Below are 18,333 nucleotides of genomic sequence, written 5' to 3'. Positions count from 1 at the left end.
TGTGTGTGTGTGTGTGTATGTATGTATGTACTATATAAATAAAAAATAAATCTTTAAAAATGAATGTAGAATAAAGGAATACAAGTAACCTATTATAATCATTCCCGGTTTGCTCTTTTTGTAGATAAATAATTGATCTAGCCACTATAAATATTTTGAATTCTTATACATTTGATTATGCCATAAACTATACCAAAAATTTTAATTTCTCTAATGCACTGATTTTAAAAATAGCTTTTCTAAGTTTCGCAGGGCCTTTCTGACAGTGCTGTGTGGAGTTAGTGGACCCACAGGAAGCCTCACTGTTTCTAAGGATTCTCAGGATGATAGTCTGCAGCCCCCTGTGACTGTGACCTCAGTGCAGCTTGTCTGAAGGGACAAGAATGTGTGTTTAAGAACACAGCATGTTTCAGAGTCTTAGCATGAAAGAGAGGGAGGGAGGGAGGGAGGAAGGGGTAGAGAGAAGGAGGGAGAGAGAGAAAAGAAGGAAAGAAAGGAGGGAAGGAAGAGAAGGAAGGAAGAAAAGAAAGGAATCTCATAATTTTATATTGGTTAATGTTGAAATGATAGTAATTTAGATAATTGGACTAAATAATGTATTGTTAAATTTACTTGTACCTTCCACTTTGTTATTTCTAACTTAAAATGTCAGGTGTGGTTCACACCTGCAGGTCTTATGCTTCTTTTGACATCCTGCTCTGCTCTTGATGGAATCTTACACATGAGAAAATGGAGGCTGCTGTGGGCGGGTGGGGACCCAGACCATACACCTCTGGCTCTGCCCTGGTGCTGTGTTCCACACTCTACTCTGCTCCCTCTGCTGTTAAGCATGGGTACGAATGGGAGCCAGCCTTTGGGATGTGAGTATGGTTATTTCTGATGAGTCTCCATACACAAAAGTGAAATCAGCTCAGCAGGAATTAGAGGCAATCTCTTTTCACTCTTCTGTGTTCATTAGCTCCATTTTGTTCTCCTTACTATCTCTGCTGGCCACCTGTGAAACCAGTCATTTGTTCAAGCTTCTCAGCCCCTGACATCCATCCACAGGTCTATCACACATGACGTCAGGATCTGGGTACCTTCCTCACAAATGTTCCTACAGCTCAGATACTTATATAACTATTGCATCTGGCTTTCTACTTCTCTGATAATTCCCCTTTGGCCAGGGAGCTGGGCTTCATGCAGGGTTGTTTTACATGTAACTATCTCACTGGGGTCTGTACAGACCTCTAAAGGTCCTTGGCCTTGGAGTCTTGTCTGCCATTGCAATGGAGCAGGGCTGGAACAGCTTCATGGCCAATTTTCTCACAAGATGTTTTAGACTCATTGGATGAAGAATAAAAGTTAATTAGATAAATCTAGAAGAGTGAAATAAGAAAGTAGAAAAGTCCAAAACTCTCTTCACTTAATTTGTAAAGAAAAAACCATTTGATGAGTAATTTAGAATTTTAATCAAACACAAAATAGATTACTTTGTTGTAGAAAGGGGTTTATAGCCTAAACTTTATTGTAGTTGACTGAAGTGTGTGTGTGTTATGTACCTGTGAGTGCATGCAGAGACCAGAGGAAGATTTCCTTTGAGACAAGGTTTCTCACATACTGGAAACTTGCTGTGTTCACCGGGATGACTGGCCTGCCAGCTGACATGTGCCTGTCTTTAATACCTCTCCCTCTCTTCCAGGGCTTGGGCTTTGTGCATGTACAGCCACACATAGCTTTTAGAACAAAAGATGTAAAAAGCAAATAAGACCGTTATTAAATCTTGGGTAAATTACATGCATTCATTTGCTCAATAAGCATTTACTGTCTGCTAAGTACTGTGTTGGACTTTGTATGGGTTATCCTAATAAATTCTTGTATTTCTTTTTGTTGGGAATACTGTGTTTGAGTTCGACCAATGAGGATACTGAGCTGGAAAAATAGCTCAGTGGCTAAGAGCATTGGCTACTCTTCTAGAGGACTGAGTTCAATTCCAGCACCCACATGGTTGCTCACAACTGTCTGTATCTTCAGTTCCAGGGGCTCCAACTCCCTCTTCTAGTCTCTGTGAGCACCAGGCATGCAAGTGGCACACAGATACACGTGGGGACAAAACACCCATACACATACATTTTTAAAAATAATAAAAAGTCCAAACTATTTTAAGTGTTGAAATACTTCATACAAAGATTTGGATTTGGGATATTCTATTGTTTCTCCATTGAGCTAAGACTAAGTGCAAATTTTAATTTTTTTTAGATTGGAGAGTTACAGGTGAATTTCAGGTTGAATTACAGGTGATATCTATGAAAATATTCCAACAACAACAATAACAACAACAACAAAAACCCTCTGAAATCTGAAACACCCTGGTTCCAAGCATCTCTCCTAAGGAACATGCAGTTACACTGACAGCCCAAAGCCAGTATTGATTAGGAAACTGAAAATATATCTATACACTGAAAAATCTCTCCTCTTCTCCCTCTCCCTGCAATCCCTTTCTCCCTTGCCCCTTGGTCCCCTTCTTCATACCCTCTCCCATGAACTTCGGGGCCTTGGGCATGGTGGACAAGCACTGTGGTGAACATCTCACAGTCATTGTATGGTAATGTGAGTCACATTCAAGGGTTGGAGGAACAGGTGAGACTCCTGGCTCCTGTGTCATCTTCACTGACTCTCTGCCTGTTTTTGTCACAAAATTTCCTTTTTTAAATAGTCAGTTTTCTAGCAGATACGATTTTCTGTACTTTTTAGGTATTTTCTTGATGGCTATTATAAAGAACATACTTTAATTTATTCCAGAGCTTTAGCTAAATTGTACACATGCACACGCACACCAACAGTAAGAAAGTCAAATTGACAAGTAAAGGTTGGGCATAATTTGGAAGAACCATTGCTCACTCTACTGAGAATGTGTTCTATAAAACCTCTGCTCTGCCATTACACTGCCATAAATCAGTAAGTTACTCTGTGGGCATGAGTAATAAAGTTAAGTCCCTTGTGGACAGAGACTGTAGCTTATATTTTAATGGTGTTCTGCGATTCCACATGGAACTGGAAAATAAATGGATCCAGATAAGAAATAGACATGCAGACTTCAAAGTAATTCCCAAGTCATTTGAACCAATTGAAGAATCGGGGTGGGTGGGTGGGTGTGAATGTGAGATAAGCCTAATGATTTTGTGTAGCGTTCAGTGTACTTAAGACAAAGCTTCGAAGATACTCTGCATGAAGTGACTGATCTATAATAGCCACAGGGTTGCCCAGCTTTCAGAAATTCTTCACTGTTCCTCACTTCATGTCAGAGTAACAATCTTGTCTCATAAACAAAGCACTAAGCAAGGCTGAACTGTATGGTTTCCTCATGGATGTGGGCTCTTGTTTTGGTTTGGTTTTTGAGACAGGGTGTCCTTGTGTAGCCCTGGTTGTTATGTGGGCCATGCTGGCTTCAGACTCACAGAGTTCCACCTGCCTCTGCCTCTGGAATGGGATTTAGGTTTCTTAAGCCTTCTGGATTTCAAGACATTTAAAGGAGTAAAAGTCTTATAGCTCAGCAGGTTCTAAAGTTCTGAGATTGGTAATCTCTAACCCGGCAGCATACACCTTTAATGCTAGCACTTGGGAAGCAGAGGCAGGCTGATCTCTATGAGGTCGAGGCCAGCCTGGTCTACAGAAGGAATTCTGAACAAGCGAGACTACACCGAGAGACCCTATCTTGAAAAACAAAAATAATAAAAATAAATAAAAGCAGCTGAAAGGTTAGCAGCAAGCCTTATGGAGACACCACAAGGGGGCAAAAGCCTTGCCCTTGGAGAGCATGCTTATCTTTTTCATTTTAGGGTATTTGCTGCTGTATTGGTATTCTCAAATGGTAAATTTTCAGTTTTTAGGTTTATTTATTTTAATGTGTATGAATAACTTGCCTGCATATATGTGTACCCTGTGCATTTCTGGTACCCATACAGGTCAGAAAAGAAATCCTCTTACAACTGGAGTTACAGAGAATTGTAAATGGCCATGTGGGTGCTGGGAATTGAACCTCTATCCTCTGTAAGAGCAACAAATATTCTTAACCACTGAGCCTTCTCTCCAGCCATCTCAAATAGTAATTTGTAACTCTCTGTGGGCCATAGAGTCTGATTCCTATTTACTTCCCCTTCCCTCTGTCCTACCATCCTCCTCCCCTGCTTCAGGTATGGTTTTGATTGCCTTCCGTGTACCAGGAATTCTAAGGTTCATGTGTCATATGTCATACTCGGAATGTCTGTGCACACCCTCTTACAAACATCAGTTCTAGAGATGCAGTAGAGCTCCTAAAGCCACCTAAGGTCAACACACATTTAAAGTAATGAGAAGCCTGAAAGTCCTTGCATCCTTTTTAGACAGAAACTTGATATTTTCAAAAATAACAATAGCACACTTTTCTCTTCCAGATCTGTCTAGTAATATAAGATCCTCATGGGAAACTCACTCAAAGCACAAATAATATAGAGCAGGAGACAAAGCCCTTGACATTTTGTGTTTAGTCAGAATAGGAACCTATACAGATCCTTCTTGCATGTGGTGTGTGTGATTGCTGCCCTTGGTGACCTTCAGGGACTGTGGTGTATTTCTTAATAAAAGAGGAAGTAAATACCTCAAAGTTAAAACTCATTATTTGGTCAGAGAATCTCATTTTGTGTCTTTAAGCCACCATTTCCACTCCAAGCAGAGCCAGCCTCTTCACCATGCCCTGTTAGCCTTTTGTAACTGAGGAAGGAGTGCACACCTCCTTTGACTTAAATGATGAGACTTGTTACTCGGACTTTACATTCAGAATCACCGTTCATTCTGTCAGGACTCTGCTCATGCTGAGAGGATCTAAACTCTAAAGGATACAATTTATGTAAGAGCTGACATTCTGTCAACTACAGAAAACTCTGAAAGATGTCAAGTAAGACAGTATTTCACTTCTGAATACTGGGTGTCATAATTTTGGTTTCTATGCATTGAGGTAAGACATCTGATAGCTCCGGAAACAGGTTCCTGTCTGTACCTCACACAACCTGGGCAAGCCACACTGCTTTTCCAGAGCACCCAGCCTAAGGACTTTGCACTTCCACTGTAGAGTATTAGGGGACTTATGGTGGTGGGGGGGCACTTACAGAATTTAATGGGCAGGATTCATGTGGTATGTATGTGTGCGTAAATGTTCACTCATGGAATAATGTGGCATGCTTGGGTGAGAAAGAATTCATGAGGCGAGGTCATACATCACAGGTAAGCCACAGCTACTGAGAAGTAAACTGAGTGAAGTCACTTCTGCTTTGTCCTCATACATGCAGACGTAAGACTCTCGGTAGACAAGGAAGTAAGCATTCACATACCGATGCTCTTTCAAGTCGTATGCTACATTTGTAGCTTGTAGTTGTACAATATTGTATATTTTGTTTTAGAGAGCCAAATTTTGATATGATAAAAGCTTAAATCTTGGCAGAGAAAAGCTGTATTCCCAAACACTCTCCTCCGTGCTTTCTGAGAGAAGCATCCTTCAGTCTTCCTGCCTCAGCATTCAGAGAGTGGGCAGTGTAGCTTCAGAGTGCTGGTGTGCATTTTGCCTTCTATTTTAATATTGCTTATTTTTGTTCAAAATCACAAGATAATTTCAAATAATTATGTTCTGGAATCAAGGTTAACCGATTGCAGAATGAATCTTACATTTGTTCTACAGTGGCCACAAGTCATTGCATACACAACTCCTGTCCTCATCTCGGGACAGACCTGAAACATGACCTAATTGTTTGCAACATAAAAGGTTTTGGAACATTTGGTATCTCTGGTGTCCACAGTAGATAAAGGTCAGAATGACAGAGGTACAGAGCCTCTAATTCACTCTTCTCCCTGGCTGCATAGCCTCTGTGCCAAGACTTAGAAGCAGTCCAGTAATCAGGTGGTTTCTAGTTAAACTATTCTAGCAAAGCTGCCCTGTCATCAAACACCTGATCAAATCATGCATCTCAAATATGAGGAAGTCTGTGCCTTTGGGATTTTTGTTTTGAGGAGAATAATTTTTGACCTATAGCAATATTGTTTTATGTTTAGCTTTAAGCATTACAAACTCTAATTATGAGGCAAGATTTATTTTCTTTTGTTGATTCTCATTTGTGATAATAGCGTTCCAGAGTGTTATTGGAATAATTAAGATGACTTAGGTGGGTATAAGCTCAAGGTTACTGTTACAGCACATGACTAGCAAAGTATTTGTTTGCTATACCAAGTCCTACTGATGATGTGTAAGGAAGAGAAATAAGTGTTTTGTCTCTCAGTTGCCATTGGGAGAAGTAGTCCATCAGGAAGGACAGTTGTAATCATAACACAATAAAGTAAGTACATGAGCATCTGCCCAGTGCCAAGTCAATAGAACTGTGTCATCTGTGGAAGCTCACATCCAATGGCAAAGTCCTGTCACTATTACTTACACCTAAGAATGGGAAGTGCTTGAAGCAAAGTCACCTCTCAGCACAGAGGACTGTGGGGCCTTATGAGGAACAGCTGCCTGCTGTCTGGTAGAGCAGATCACTTGGCAGCAGCCTCCAGCCTATCTGGTCCATGATGGCTAATTAAGCCAGAATGGATATTAGCCACGGTAAGGGTTATCGGTAGAATAAAGTCTTTGGCTAGTTTAGCTGAGCAGACACTTGTTGACTGACTACACATTCTGCTCTCTGCACTGCATTGTTGATGTCCTCCAGAAGCTTGTGGTCTGACCCAGGAAGCAGATGTGTCAGTGCTTAATTGGGACTTTTTTTTAGCATGAAGATACACAAAAAGACTGGGGGCAAAGAAAACCAACGAAAGTTTATCCCAGGAACAATGATGATTAGGTTGTTAAGGAGAGGTAGGAGCTCAGAGGCATAGGGAAATGGGCTAGGGAATCCATTTGATAATTGTGGCTCAGCTTTAAATGGAGATAAACTTAAGTGGTCAACAAGAAAGCATAAATTGTTCCTATTTTTATTGCTGTTAATCTAGGGTTTTCCTGATTCTTAATTTCTTTGGACATTTCTTTATGCTGCTGAACTTCTTAAAGTGACTTTCTGTTGAGAGACATACAATGAGGTAGTTAGTTATGTGTTAAGCTGACAGTTACTCTGCCCTCGATAAGATGTCCTTTCCCCCATTGAGGAGGGGCAGAGATTCTGAGATGAGAAAATCTCATGACACGGGTAACCTTGGTTATAAATTAAATTCTCTGAAAATTAAATACATCTTTAACTTTTAAAGTAACAAGTTCTTATTGATGTTTGAAATGCATATTAGTTCACATTAACATAATGCTTTGGGTATAAGGTTTTTAACGATTTAGTAGAAGTAGCATTAACTTTCTAAGACAGTTGATTTGTTTGGCATGGGGAGTTTGTTTTTACTAGTTGAGGTTTCTGCTGCTGGCTCCCAATGCTCAGTGGTGTTAGTTGCCATTAAATAGCACCCGCTTCTTGTCTGCTGTGAACCTTCCAGTGTCTGAAGATCATGGGATCAGGACTGCTGATTTGTGAGTTGCAGTAAAACTATGTCATATGAAAAGAACCAGACCCAGAGCCAGAGATAACAACTCTGCAGAGCTGTTTTGAGGCCGTGAAGAGTCTGTTTTACAGGACGTGTCCGTGTTTGGTCAGTAAAGCCAGAGTGGAAGGTGAATGAAAGAACATTACTTTAAAGGCATTAAAGAGCACACCAAAGGAAGCAGCATTGAGTCCAGGCATTCCAAATGGGCAGAAGGACAGGACTGACGCAGAGCCAGTCAGCCACCACAGCCTTGGTTTCCCATCTATGGAACTAGGACAAAGCTTTCAGGTGCCACTCTAGAGCTGCCTGCTGTAAACACCACAGCTTATACAAGTCTCTCTGGCTTCCCTCCCTCCCTCCCTCACTCCATTACATTCTTATTCTGAAAAACCCTGGCCTAAAAAAATACAAACCCCAGGTAATCCACAAAATCAGATTACCATGAAGTCAAGGATAGCACAGCCTACAAAGTAAGAAGCACTCCAGCGTAGGCTACAGCACAGAACCCGGTCTCTGAGCTAAAGGTAAAGGTGCTTTGTTGCCAAAGCTGCTGATCTGAGTTCAGTCCCCTGAGTATACACTGTATACCAGCTGGCTATCCTCTGACCTTCACACACATACACACAAATTAACAAAATGTGATACAAATCAAAGCAAGCCCAATCACAGACTAATTCCAGTCCTTAGTAGCCAAGCTTAGAAATCAAATCAAAGCATGTAAAAGGTTTTTTGAGACTTTGTGTATCTAATTTAGAGGGAAGTGCAGGAGCATATTTTAGAGAAAATAGGTAAAATAGGAGAAATGCTTTGACTGGGTTGGCTCATGAAGCCTTGCGTGGCCACAGAGGCTCTGTAAGGAGGAGTCCCTGTGCTCCACACTCCCTGAGGCTGCAGCTCCTTCATGTTGTCTGTTTCCTCTAAAGCATGTTAGGGCTTTTAGAAGTGTGGGTGCTATGGGTGTGCTTGCCAAATGTCTCTAGGAAGTAGGCATCTCAGCTGCTCAAACACACAACCTCATGAACTGGATAAATAAAATATTACAGCATTTGAACAAAGTCCACCAGACAGATGTTTCCACATGTATACATTATTTCACGCATCTGAGAAAGACCAGAATGTAAGTGGGATCTGAAGAGATTTAATTTTTTGAGTCATCCTCAAATACCAATCCAAGTTGCAGAGCTGATGACAATCAGGTTCCCAGTGACAAGAGAAAGGCTTCCGAAGGCAAGCAATGGTTGGACCCTTAGATAGTAGTAAGTGAAAAGGGGGAAGAGAGGAAAATGGATGGAGGGAAGGAAGGAGGGACGAGGAGGGTACCTCTAGGAGAGAAAGCAGAATCAAGCCAGAGTTCCCATTTAACGCTGTCTTTATCCCTAAACACATTTACATACTGCTTGCTAACTATATGGATGTATTATGCTTTCTTTTAAAAATTTTAGCCCAAATTCTTGTTAAATCATTTCAAGTTGAGAAGTACTTGGCATAAAATAGAGAACAAATGGTAAGTGTCTCTAAGGTCATATTAAATAGAAACATTTATGAGGAGCATAAACAGGATTGGGGGAGGGGTCCTGCCATCATTCATCCCAAATGCACTACTGTGCTGTACTAATGGAAGTCAGTGGGCCCAGGTGAAAATGTGCATTCAGGTCGCACTTGATCTTGCCTCTGACTGCTTACTTGGCCCATTGAAACCTGACTGGCCGTCAAGTTTCCTACGGAAGAGACTGAGAGTTGCTGCTGTTCTCTAGCAGTCAGCTCGCTTACAATCGTCTACTAAATGTGGAGTAGAATATGGAAATACTGCTTTCCTCCATCCCTCTTAAGGAATTGAGAGAACAATGAACGACAGATATGTCACCACAGCAGGCTATATCCTAGGGAGGACCGCCCAAAGATGGCATCGTGGGAAGGGCAGTACCAGGCAGAACTTTACAGCAATGAGAAGTTCCAGTTAAGAGGGGGGCTTTCGTAAACATGCAGGAGCCTTCTAGGCTCCTACTTTTTAGGAGAGTAGTCAACTCGCTTGTCTTTTTCTCTGCTCCACTTTGGGTCTCTTACCTCCAGGAGAAATGTAGAAACAGTTGAGCTGAGCTTCATGTACCACCTTGCCCTTGAACTTCCTCTCTGTCTCCTCAGACAGCTGACTGCAGAGCGGCTGGTATGGGGGTGTGGATGGCTGAATGAAGGCCCGAATCATTGTGACTTCCAGTTGGGTACCAACAGCTGATTTCACAACTGAACAATTATCCCACCTGTAATTTTTCCTTATACTCCTTAAAAGCTCGGAAACAATTTCCGTGGCTGCATTTGAAAGCCAGACAATTTCAATTTCATCTGACCTTATCACTGAGCCGTGAGTTCGAGCTTTTGCTTTCAGATTTAGAATTCTGAAAGCACTCCTCTTCTTTTGGTTCTACTCTGCTGCATCGTTCTGACTTTGCTGCTGGGTTCAGACCTATGCAGAGACAAGCCCTTCCCCAGTTGAGCCCTGGGATGGAAATGTGAAGCAAATGGCTTCTGTCAGCCTGTCAGCTCATCACCTCCTGGAGGCATGATGAGCTCTGGGCTTTGTATATCACCACAGGCTGTCTGGCACAGCCCCTTGTGTGGAAGGGTGATAGGCCTGGTGGAGGTGGGGCCTGGGCCTGTGGCACAGAGAACTTGAGCTGGAATGTGCACTTCCATGGATCCATGGGGCTGCTGAGCTGCAAAACTATTTTAAGGAGAGAAAGCCCAGGCCCAGTCCTCTATCTCGGTGCTCCTTTTAGTATCCAGGAATGCTGGTAAATGTGTGTTTTATCTCTTCCTGTCCCTGCCCATTTAAACCTTATGTTCAAGCTAAATATTAACTAGATTAAAAAGAGCTGTTTCAAATGATCCCATGTGAATGTTAAAAACCATATTGCCTCAGATAACTCTCCATGAGGTTCTAAATAACAATGACAAACTGACTGTTCCTTAATTCTGCTCTAACACTTGAGGGTTTTCTGTTGTTTTTCTGCCCTAAACCTGTGTGTCAGCATCTCATGGTGATGAAGATGTCAAAAGGCTTTTGTTCGTGCCAACAGCTCCTTGGCATCCTGCCCTTACAGAACTCTAGTTTCTTATGTCAGATGTCACACAGGAGGAAGAATGACACCCAGAATACTTGTTAGTATAGTTTCCTGGGAAGACATCCATTGCCACCTTCTAAGCTACTGAGCTTTAGTGTCTGGTTGCACTCTGGGTTCCTGATCTGCCATTTTGGAAAACAGTCTCCAAAGAAGGAAAGTTTTCACTGTGATCGAATGATCCAAAGCATCTGTCCTGGCTTAAACAAAACAACAATAACAGCAAAAAGTCAGACACACCTAGATTCCTCACAGGGCTAAGTGCTGGAGACCCAGACTGACCTCACAAGAACAGAGGCCAGGAGTCTGTAGGGAAGCAAGTGGAAAGTAGCCTTAAGTCCGAGTTCCCACAAACATTTAGTCTTGATACAAAGGTTCTGTTTTGATGTGAAAGTGTTCACAGCACACTGGTTTGACATTGATGTTCTCATTTTCCTTAGGTTTGTCAGTCCCTAGGATGGGGATATGTATTTCTATCTGAGAGAGTAACCAGGTTGAGAAAGCTTGGGTGTCAGTTCCCTTTCCCTCTTCATGTGCAGGTGTCTGAGGCAGTGGTTCTGAATACAGGGCCTGGAGAGATGACTCAGGGTAACAGCATTTACTGCTTTTCCAAAGGACCAGGTTTGGTTCCCAGTACCCACATCTGGAAGTTCAACTAGCTGCAACTTTAGATCTGATGCCCTTCATGACACACACATGCACGAGTGCCACACACCACACACCTTTTAAAAAAAAGATTTCTGAATGCACTTGATCAGTACAAAATGAAGTAATGAAGTTTGGCAAGTTGGTGATTTGGATCCATAAAGTTTATTTTCGATACCTGCTTAAAATAGCATTAAAAAGGCATTTTCTGTTCCTTTGGCTATTTCTATTAGTCCTATCCTGGGCATTGGTGAGACACGTGAGGAGAAAAAGATGTGAGCCTGTCAGAGTTGTCTTCATGCAGAACCGCTCCCTGCACTGAAGGTCTAATTTAGTGTTTTCCTCTCAAATACTTTCTGCTAATTTTCATTGCTCCGTCATAATATTGCCGTTGTTTTCAATGAAGTTTGGTTTAATGCTCATGTACTTCCTGTATTATTTATATGATTATTTACATATGTGACCAGGACCTAGATATTTACAAATGTATCCTCCAACTGTTTTAACCTGCACTACAGAACTAGATAGAGCTAGATACATACTAAATTTAATAGACAGCTTATTTGCAAAATGATTAAAATCAATCACAATTATATTATTTCTTTACTAAATGGTTATACCATCATCATTCCTAACCTTCCAACATTTGTAAATTTTTAACAGACACTTTAAAATGAAATTTATCATTAAAATACATTTTTCTAGTTTTCTATCCTAATAACTCATAGCCAGTTTTCAGTTAACATATTCCTTGGAGAAGGAGAGCGAAGGAGGTTTCAAGGCATAATATGAACATCAGGTTTCTGAATATTTAAAAATAAAGATGAAATGTGTTTGTGAAATGTGCAAATGGAATATAAAAACAATGAAGTCTCAAAGCCAAGAAGTTTAGAATCCTGATCTCGTTTTCAATCTGTAGCCACTTGTTTAAGAAGCATTCACCAACTGCCTGTTGGGTTAGAGGCAGGGAAGCAGGCTTCCATGTGTAGGCCTCTCAGCTGCACTTCTAACTGTACACGCGTTTCCTTCTGGCTTTGACTCCAGTGACTGCTTTCATCTGCTGAATAATTAATTGAATGAATTCATTCCATGACCGATTATTATATATTTTCCTCTAAGACAGAAAGGGAACTTACTTCCATTGTGTGGCTTTGAGGATGCTTACAGCTTGTTTGATGTGTTTTTCCCCAGTGTCCATTTATGGAATTTGGTTTTATGATAAGGAAGAGTGCCAGAGAATTGCAAAACTAATGAAAAAGTAAGTATTAAAAGGCCGAGCGTGTCCAAGGAGCTGGCACTGTGGCTTGTATTTCTAAATGTGTGAATCAACACTAGCAGGAAGTGTCTCTTAGCTGTCACCCACGACCCCCAACCCTGGACACTGCTTAGCCTATGAAGAAAGTAAGAAACGATGTGTGTACTTTCTGTAGCTCCGCCCTCAGCTTATGTGGCTTTTGTTCTCTCCACGAGCTTCTTTTGAGCTGTTCCATGTGGCAGTTTTCTTTGGTGTTTTCTTCATTTGTAAACAAGTAGTATTTTTTTCTGGAAAATTGTGTGTCCATCAGTAAGAAAGAACATGCAGACTCATCCTGAAAGGCTGCCCAGAGCCTTTAATACCTTCCATTTCCTTCCTGCCCTTTAACCACTTTTCTCTTAAACTGTGTTTGTCACTCAGAATTAATTCACAGAAACCTCAAACACCAAGTGCTTAGAGTCCTCTTCAGTTCCCGTCTCTGGGAAAGTCAGAGTCAGTTCATGTTAGTTTAGCGGTTAGTACACAATCAATCCTCTCTCTCTCTCTCTCTCTCTCTCTCTCACACACACACACACACACTACTCAGCCCCTTATTAGTGTCTTTCTCAAATGCTTCTCTGAGGTGCTGATTCTGGCTTCTCTAATTGCATCCAAAGGAGGCTCAGATGCAATTGATTGGTGGACTCTGACCAGTTATGGACCTGGCTGCTCAGTTTTGCTGCTGTTTATGCAAATAGCCAAGGTCATCAGAATTAAGTGAGTTTCTTTATGAAGCTGAGTCTCTGCCTAGAATAGCTGTTCCCCATGTGGCCGTGGTGCTCTGTCTTCGAAGAACCAGTATTTGTTTCTAAATCCAGGGCAGTGAAATGAAAAAGTGACCCCCACAAGGAAATGAAAACCAGGGAACACATTTTTATAAATAAAATTGACTCCTGAAACTCCCGATTGTGAGAGCTAATTTTAGGCAGCCAGCTCAAGTCACAGATGGTGATTAAGTGTGTTCAAACTGGTATTTACCACCATAACAACTAGTTGCTTAAACATTTCATGTTGCAAATTGTGCAAGGGACAATTATAGCAGGGTTTTATATGGATTAAAAAATACCCTGTAACTCAGCCAAGAGGTCATGGTAAACCTGGTGGCATTCTGCAGTGATCACCTCATACCTTGGGCAGGAAACTGATTATTGGTAGCAAGGAACAGTTGATTTGTATGGATTGGGATCTGTTCTCTAGTTAGAATGAAATCTGTTGGTAACTTCACAGGTCTTACTTTACCATTTACTTCGTAGTTAACATAAAAATTTGAGCTAAAAATCAAAGCACACAAAGAAAAGGCTTTTGTTGTTGTTTCCCTGTAGCATTTAGGAGCCTGGGGTCAGAATTAGGATGGGACCTTTATGGTATTTCCAGGCTGCTGAGGCCTGCACGGTCAGAGGTGCTGTTGTCCACCTTGCTTGCCCCCCACAACATTTCGGAAGGAAGGGAGTCTCTGTGCCATGATGATCATCCCTGTGGGATGTTCTGTAGAAGCCTTTTGTCACAGTCAGCAGCAGCTCTGCAGCTGTGGTGTAAAATCAGCTGTGACTGGTGTGTCCAGCAGTGAGCAGGCCTGCGTTAGTCATTCTCTTTATAGAAACAGGTGGGCAGGCTACAGTTCTCAGGTCATAGCTTCCTGACTCCTACCCTTGGTTCGCTTATGTGACCTGTTGACTCAGGACCTCTTCTCTCATTTTCTGTATCAAATGTTTAAGCGGTCCTAAGATGGTTCTAGCAGGATGAAAACCCTTGGGAGAGAGTCGGAGTGATAAATAGCATCCGTTTTGACTTTAGTTCCCTGAATCTCAGCTTCCCGTTTTCTAGTCTTACTCAGTGCGAACAGTTGAAAGCCTGTCATGGAGCTGGAGCAGGGTCCTCACCAGTGACCTTAAGTTCAGGAGAGGGCCGAGAAGTCGACATCCTGCAGATGCTCACCAAGGCCAAAGATGAGTACACCAAGGTGAGTCTCCGCTTCCTTATGATACCACGGTGACAAAGACTGCCAGCAGATGAAATCCACATAGCAGGATATAGATGGTTTGCCTTTTAAGTAAATTAAAGGGAGCCTAAGCAGTCAATAGCCTTCATACAAATTGCATTCCATTAGAGGGCCTGCTAGATTTACAGTGGCAATGTGTAAACCAAATTCATGTGTTCATTGGTGGAGTGGGCCTATAATCCCAGCATTTGGGAAGCTGAAACAGGAGGATGGTGAGTTTCAGATTAGCCTGGACCACAGAGTGAGAAATTTCATAACTCAAAGCCTGAGCCCCAGCAACATGGCTTGGTAGGTAAGGACACCTGCCACCAAGCTTTATGACCTGAGTTTGATCCTTGGGATCCACATGGTGGAGGGGAGAACCAACTTCCACAAGGTGTCCTCTTCTGAACTCTACACCTGTGCTGTGGTGCTGCTCCCCAGGGAATAAGGAAAAGGTAATTTTAAAAGTATTAATCAAAACAAAAGACATAAAAGTAGACCTGAACATAGAGAAGTATATGCCCTGTTCTAACATATTTATGTTAGCTAAGGATGAGTAATACATTTATTATTGAATGTAAAGGTATCAGTTCTCCTTTAGTCTATAAATTTGAGGTGATTTTAAATAAATGCTACCGTTTTCTTCTCCTGTCCGTGGAGCAGACCAGCTGACTGTAAGGGAAAATAGACAAGAAGAATAGTGGGGTTGTGGCTGTAAAAACAGCACTGTGACAGGAGGTGGGGCAGGAGGGCAGGAGGCAGGTTTTGCCTGTTGCTTCAGATTGGTTATGAGCATGTAGGATGCTGTGGATTGTGAAAATTGCTTATGAACATAGGGTGTTGCGGGTTGTTGGTGCTCATACACAGTAGTATCCAGATGGACCAACAGAATAGGTGAAGCCAGAATTAGGTGTGATTATAGATCAAGTTCATGGTGCAGTAAAGATCTGTTTCACGTCAGTTATACAAATGGACTCTTAATTAAAGAGTGTTGAGTCAACTGGTACCCATTTGGAAAAGTACAGAATTCAAACTGTACCTCAAACTAAATCCCAAGTTAAATGGCAAATATGTTAGAAAACTCAGGTTCTAGAAGAAAATGTACTTGGATCTCTTTGCAATCTAGGAAAAAAGAAATCTTCCTAACTGTGCCTTAAAACTCAAAACGAATTAATCTCAACTATACAAGAAAATTAACATTTTACAAGTTAAAAAAACATAAACAAAAAGAAATTTTATAACAAATGAGAAGAAATATTCACACCTAAAAACTAAGAATGGGTTAAGACCCCTAAAAATTGAAATGTAAAAGATTAACACTCTCTAGGAAAATGGGCAAAATATCATAAAAGTAAAAAAAATAATAATAATCTTGCTCTTGGCCTCTCTTGCCTCCTGGCTCTCTTGCTCTCCCAACCCTACCCCTCCTCTTCCCCTTCCCTTCCCCCCTCTCTCTCCACATGCGCATGGCCAGCCTCTACTCCTCTACTTCCTTCTCTCTCTCTGCCTCTACCACCCTCTTAACTCTCCCATGACCTGAATAAACTCTATTCTGTACTATAAATAGTAGTAGTAATAATAATAATAATAATAATAATAATAATAATAATAATAATAATCTTAGGTTTGGAAACTGGGTAAAAAATAAGAAATGTACCTGAATATTACATTTTGACATAATTAGAAAAAATCATGCCTTCAAGTCAGTGTTTGAACGAAAGTCTTAGTAGATTATACTTTAAAGATGAAAAGAACAATAAATTAGGAACTTAATTCAGTGGTCTTGTAATTGATAGGACTATTGGCCTTATAATTCTCAGCTGTTACAGGTACAATAAATGAAAAACTTATATTAGTGTGCCTGCAACCAAATCTTGACATTAGAGAAGTAAATCAGACTAAGTTAAAGTTGCATCCTAAGTATTACATGGAAATAGCAAAATTAGTTCATGTTGTGTTAAATACAAACTACAGACCTCTGACTCCCTGAAAAGGCTCAGAAATGATTGACGCCTCATAGCTGTAAGCACCTCTGTTGCCCTGGGTTACTTTCTCCTAAGGTGTCGGTGCTCTTTGAAGAAGTTCCTGGTTGTTGGGCAAATGGGATCTAGTGCAGCGGCACTGCAGCCAGCTTACAAGAGTGCCACAAGAACCCAGCAGCAGTGTGGACAGAGTGCTGGGCACGGAGTTACACATAACAAGCCATGGTATCATGGTGATGGGAGAGACAGTGAGGACCAGTTCTACCAAAAGTACTCAGACACCAAACCTGTCTCTGACACTGACATTTTGTTGAGTCCCAAACAAGCCACAGCTCAAATGTGAAGGTCAGAGGGCAGCTTTCAGAAGGTCCCTCTGTCCTGTGGGTTGTGGGTTCTGGGAACAAGCTAAGCTGGGAATAAGCTAATTGATGACCCCGGGAATGAAACTCAGGTGGCTGGTGGCCCCTTTCTCCCACTAGTCCTCTTATAGGCATCACCCTGACTCTTCTTGGTGGTGACCTTTTGGGGTCTTCCATCACATGGTCTTTGGTGTATTCTCTAAGCATTGGAAACTAGTGTTGCTTCCTGAAAACGTCTCCCTGCCTTTCCTCCCCTCTGTACCCATCCAAACAAGATGAGCCTCTCAAGGTCCACCTCCGACCCTTCCCATCACAGGACCTGTGCCTGCCCTCCCAGCTAAATGCAGAGGCTCTCCTGTTAGCATCAGTCACATTTCAGAAGCCCTGTCCCACCTGTGCTGTCACCTCTCATGTATGCATGTCGGCATGTCAGACGTACACAGACAACGTACAGACCATTGGTAAAGTGGGGCTGGTAGGAAGAAGTGGAAAATGAAAACAGTAATAAAAAAACAAAGGATTTTTTCCCTCAGAATTCTTGTGAAGTGTGTCTCCATTTTTGGACATGTTTAAAGAGCCATAATGGAAATGTTGTAAAGGAATCCCATGTCTCTTGATAAGAATTAAACAAAGACTTCTGAGATCCTTTTTGACTCTGGAATTTGGTGGGGAGTTCAGTTTTATTTTTAAATTATTTTTAAATTTTCAATTAAAACATAAGGCTTGTATAAATTAAGGCATACAACATAAGGTTTTGATACATATACGTCGTGGCATGGCTAACCCAAGTGAATGAAGACATACTACCTTACATGCTTAGCATTACGTCACATTATTACCTCACATGCTTAGCATTTTTGTGGTGAGAGCACTTAAGGTCTGCTCCCAGCACCTTTCACAGATGCTGTATTCACTGGAACGTGTGTGGGTCCTTCAAATTTCCTGACCTGTTGGTTTCTTATGAACATCCCCACAGTAGCCTGTACCCCAAGCCTCTGATGGCCATCGTCCTCTGCCCTGGGTCCACACAGAAATGACGTCACGTGCTCTGCGTCTTACTATGAGGGACTGACTCCGTTTGTATCCTCCAGCTTTATCCACGTGTGATCACAAGTGGCAGAACTATTCTTCTTTTTTGAAAATTAAATATCCCATGCATATGAAGTGTGTGTGTGATTTTATTTGTCAGTCGATCCATAGTCACACATTTAATTGACCCATGTCTTGGCTGTTATAAAATGATGTTTCAGTAAACATGGAAGAAGTACAGATGTCTCTTGGGCATAATGGTTTCATACCCTGTAGTTATGTGCCCAGAAGTGGGATTGATAGGCCTTCCGGTAGTTACATTTTTTATGGTTTTAAGGAACTTTGAAAGGAACTTCCTACACAGATTACTAGCGGTACTGTGCTAGGATTCCCGTTGCTCTTT

At 41.5% G+C, this 18,333-nt stretch overlaps 2 protein-coding genes across 5 annotated transcripts in view; one reads left to right on the top strand and one right to left on the bottom strand.

The window, feature by feature from the left end:
* Positions 1-9,727, bottom strand: part of CACNA1C (calcium voltage-gated channel subunit alpha1 C) — a gene marked incomplete at its 5' end in the record, with an annotated part of 581,859 nt that extends 572,132 nt beyond the window's left edge. For all 4 annotated transcript variants that reach the window (XM_080914120.1, XM_080914140.1, XM_080914139.1 and 1 more), the window contains one exon: positions 9,589-9,727. In XM_080914120.1, the coding sequence (XP_080770246.1) occupies positions 9,589-9,727 (139 nt within the window). The remainder of the gene's footprint in view (positions 1-9,588) is intronic.
* DCP1B (decapping mRNA 1B) overlaps positions 1-18,333 on the top strand; it is a gene marked incomplete at its 5' end in the record, with an annotated part of 37,716 nt that overhangs the window by 10,448 nt on the left and 8,935 nt on the right. Inside the window, 2 exons of the mRNA XM_080914149.1 lie at positions 12,477-12,543; positions 14,404-14,539. Coding sequence (XP_080770275.1) covers positions 12,477-12,543; positions 14,404-14,539 — 203 coding nt within the window. The remainder of the gene's footprint in view (positions 1-12,476; positions 12,544-14,403; positions 14,540-18,333) is intronic.

Source organism: Micromys minutus, assembly GCF_963924665.1.
Source record: "Micromys minutus genome assembly, chromosome: 3".
Lineage (NCBI taxonomy): Eukaryota > Metazoa > Chordata > Mammalia > Rodentia > Muridae > Micromys > Micromys minutus.
Note: the sequence above shows the minus strand (reverse complement) of the source record. Positions and strands in the feature narration are given on the sequence as shown.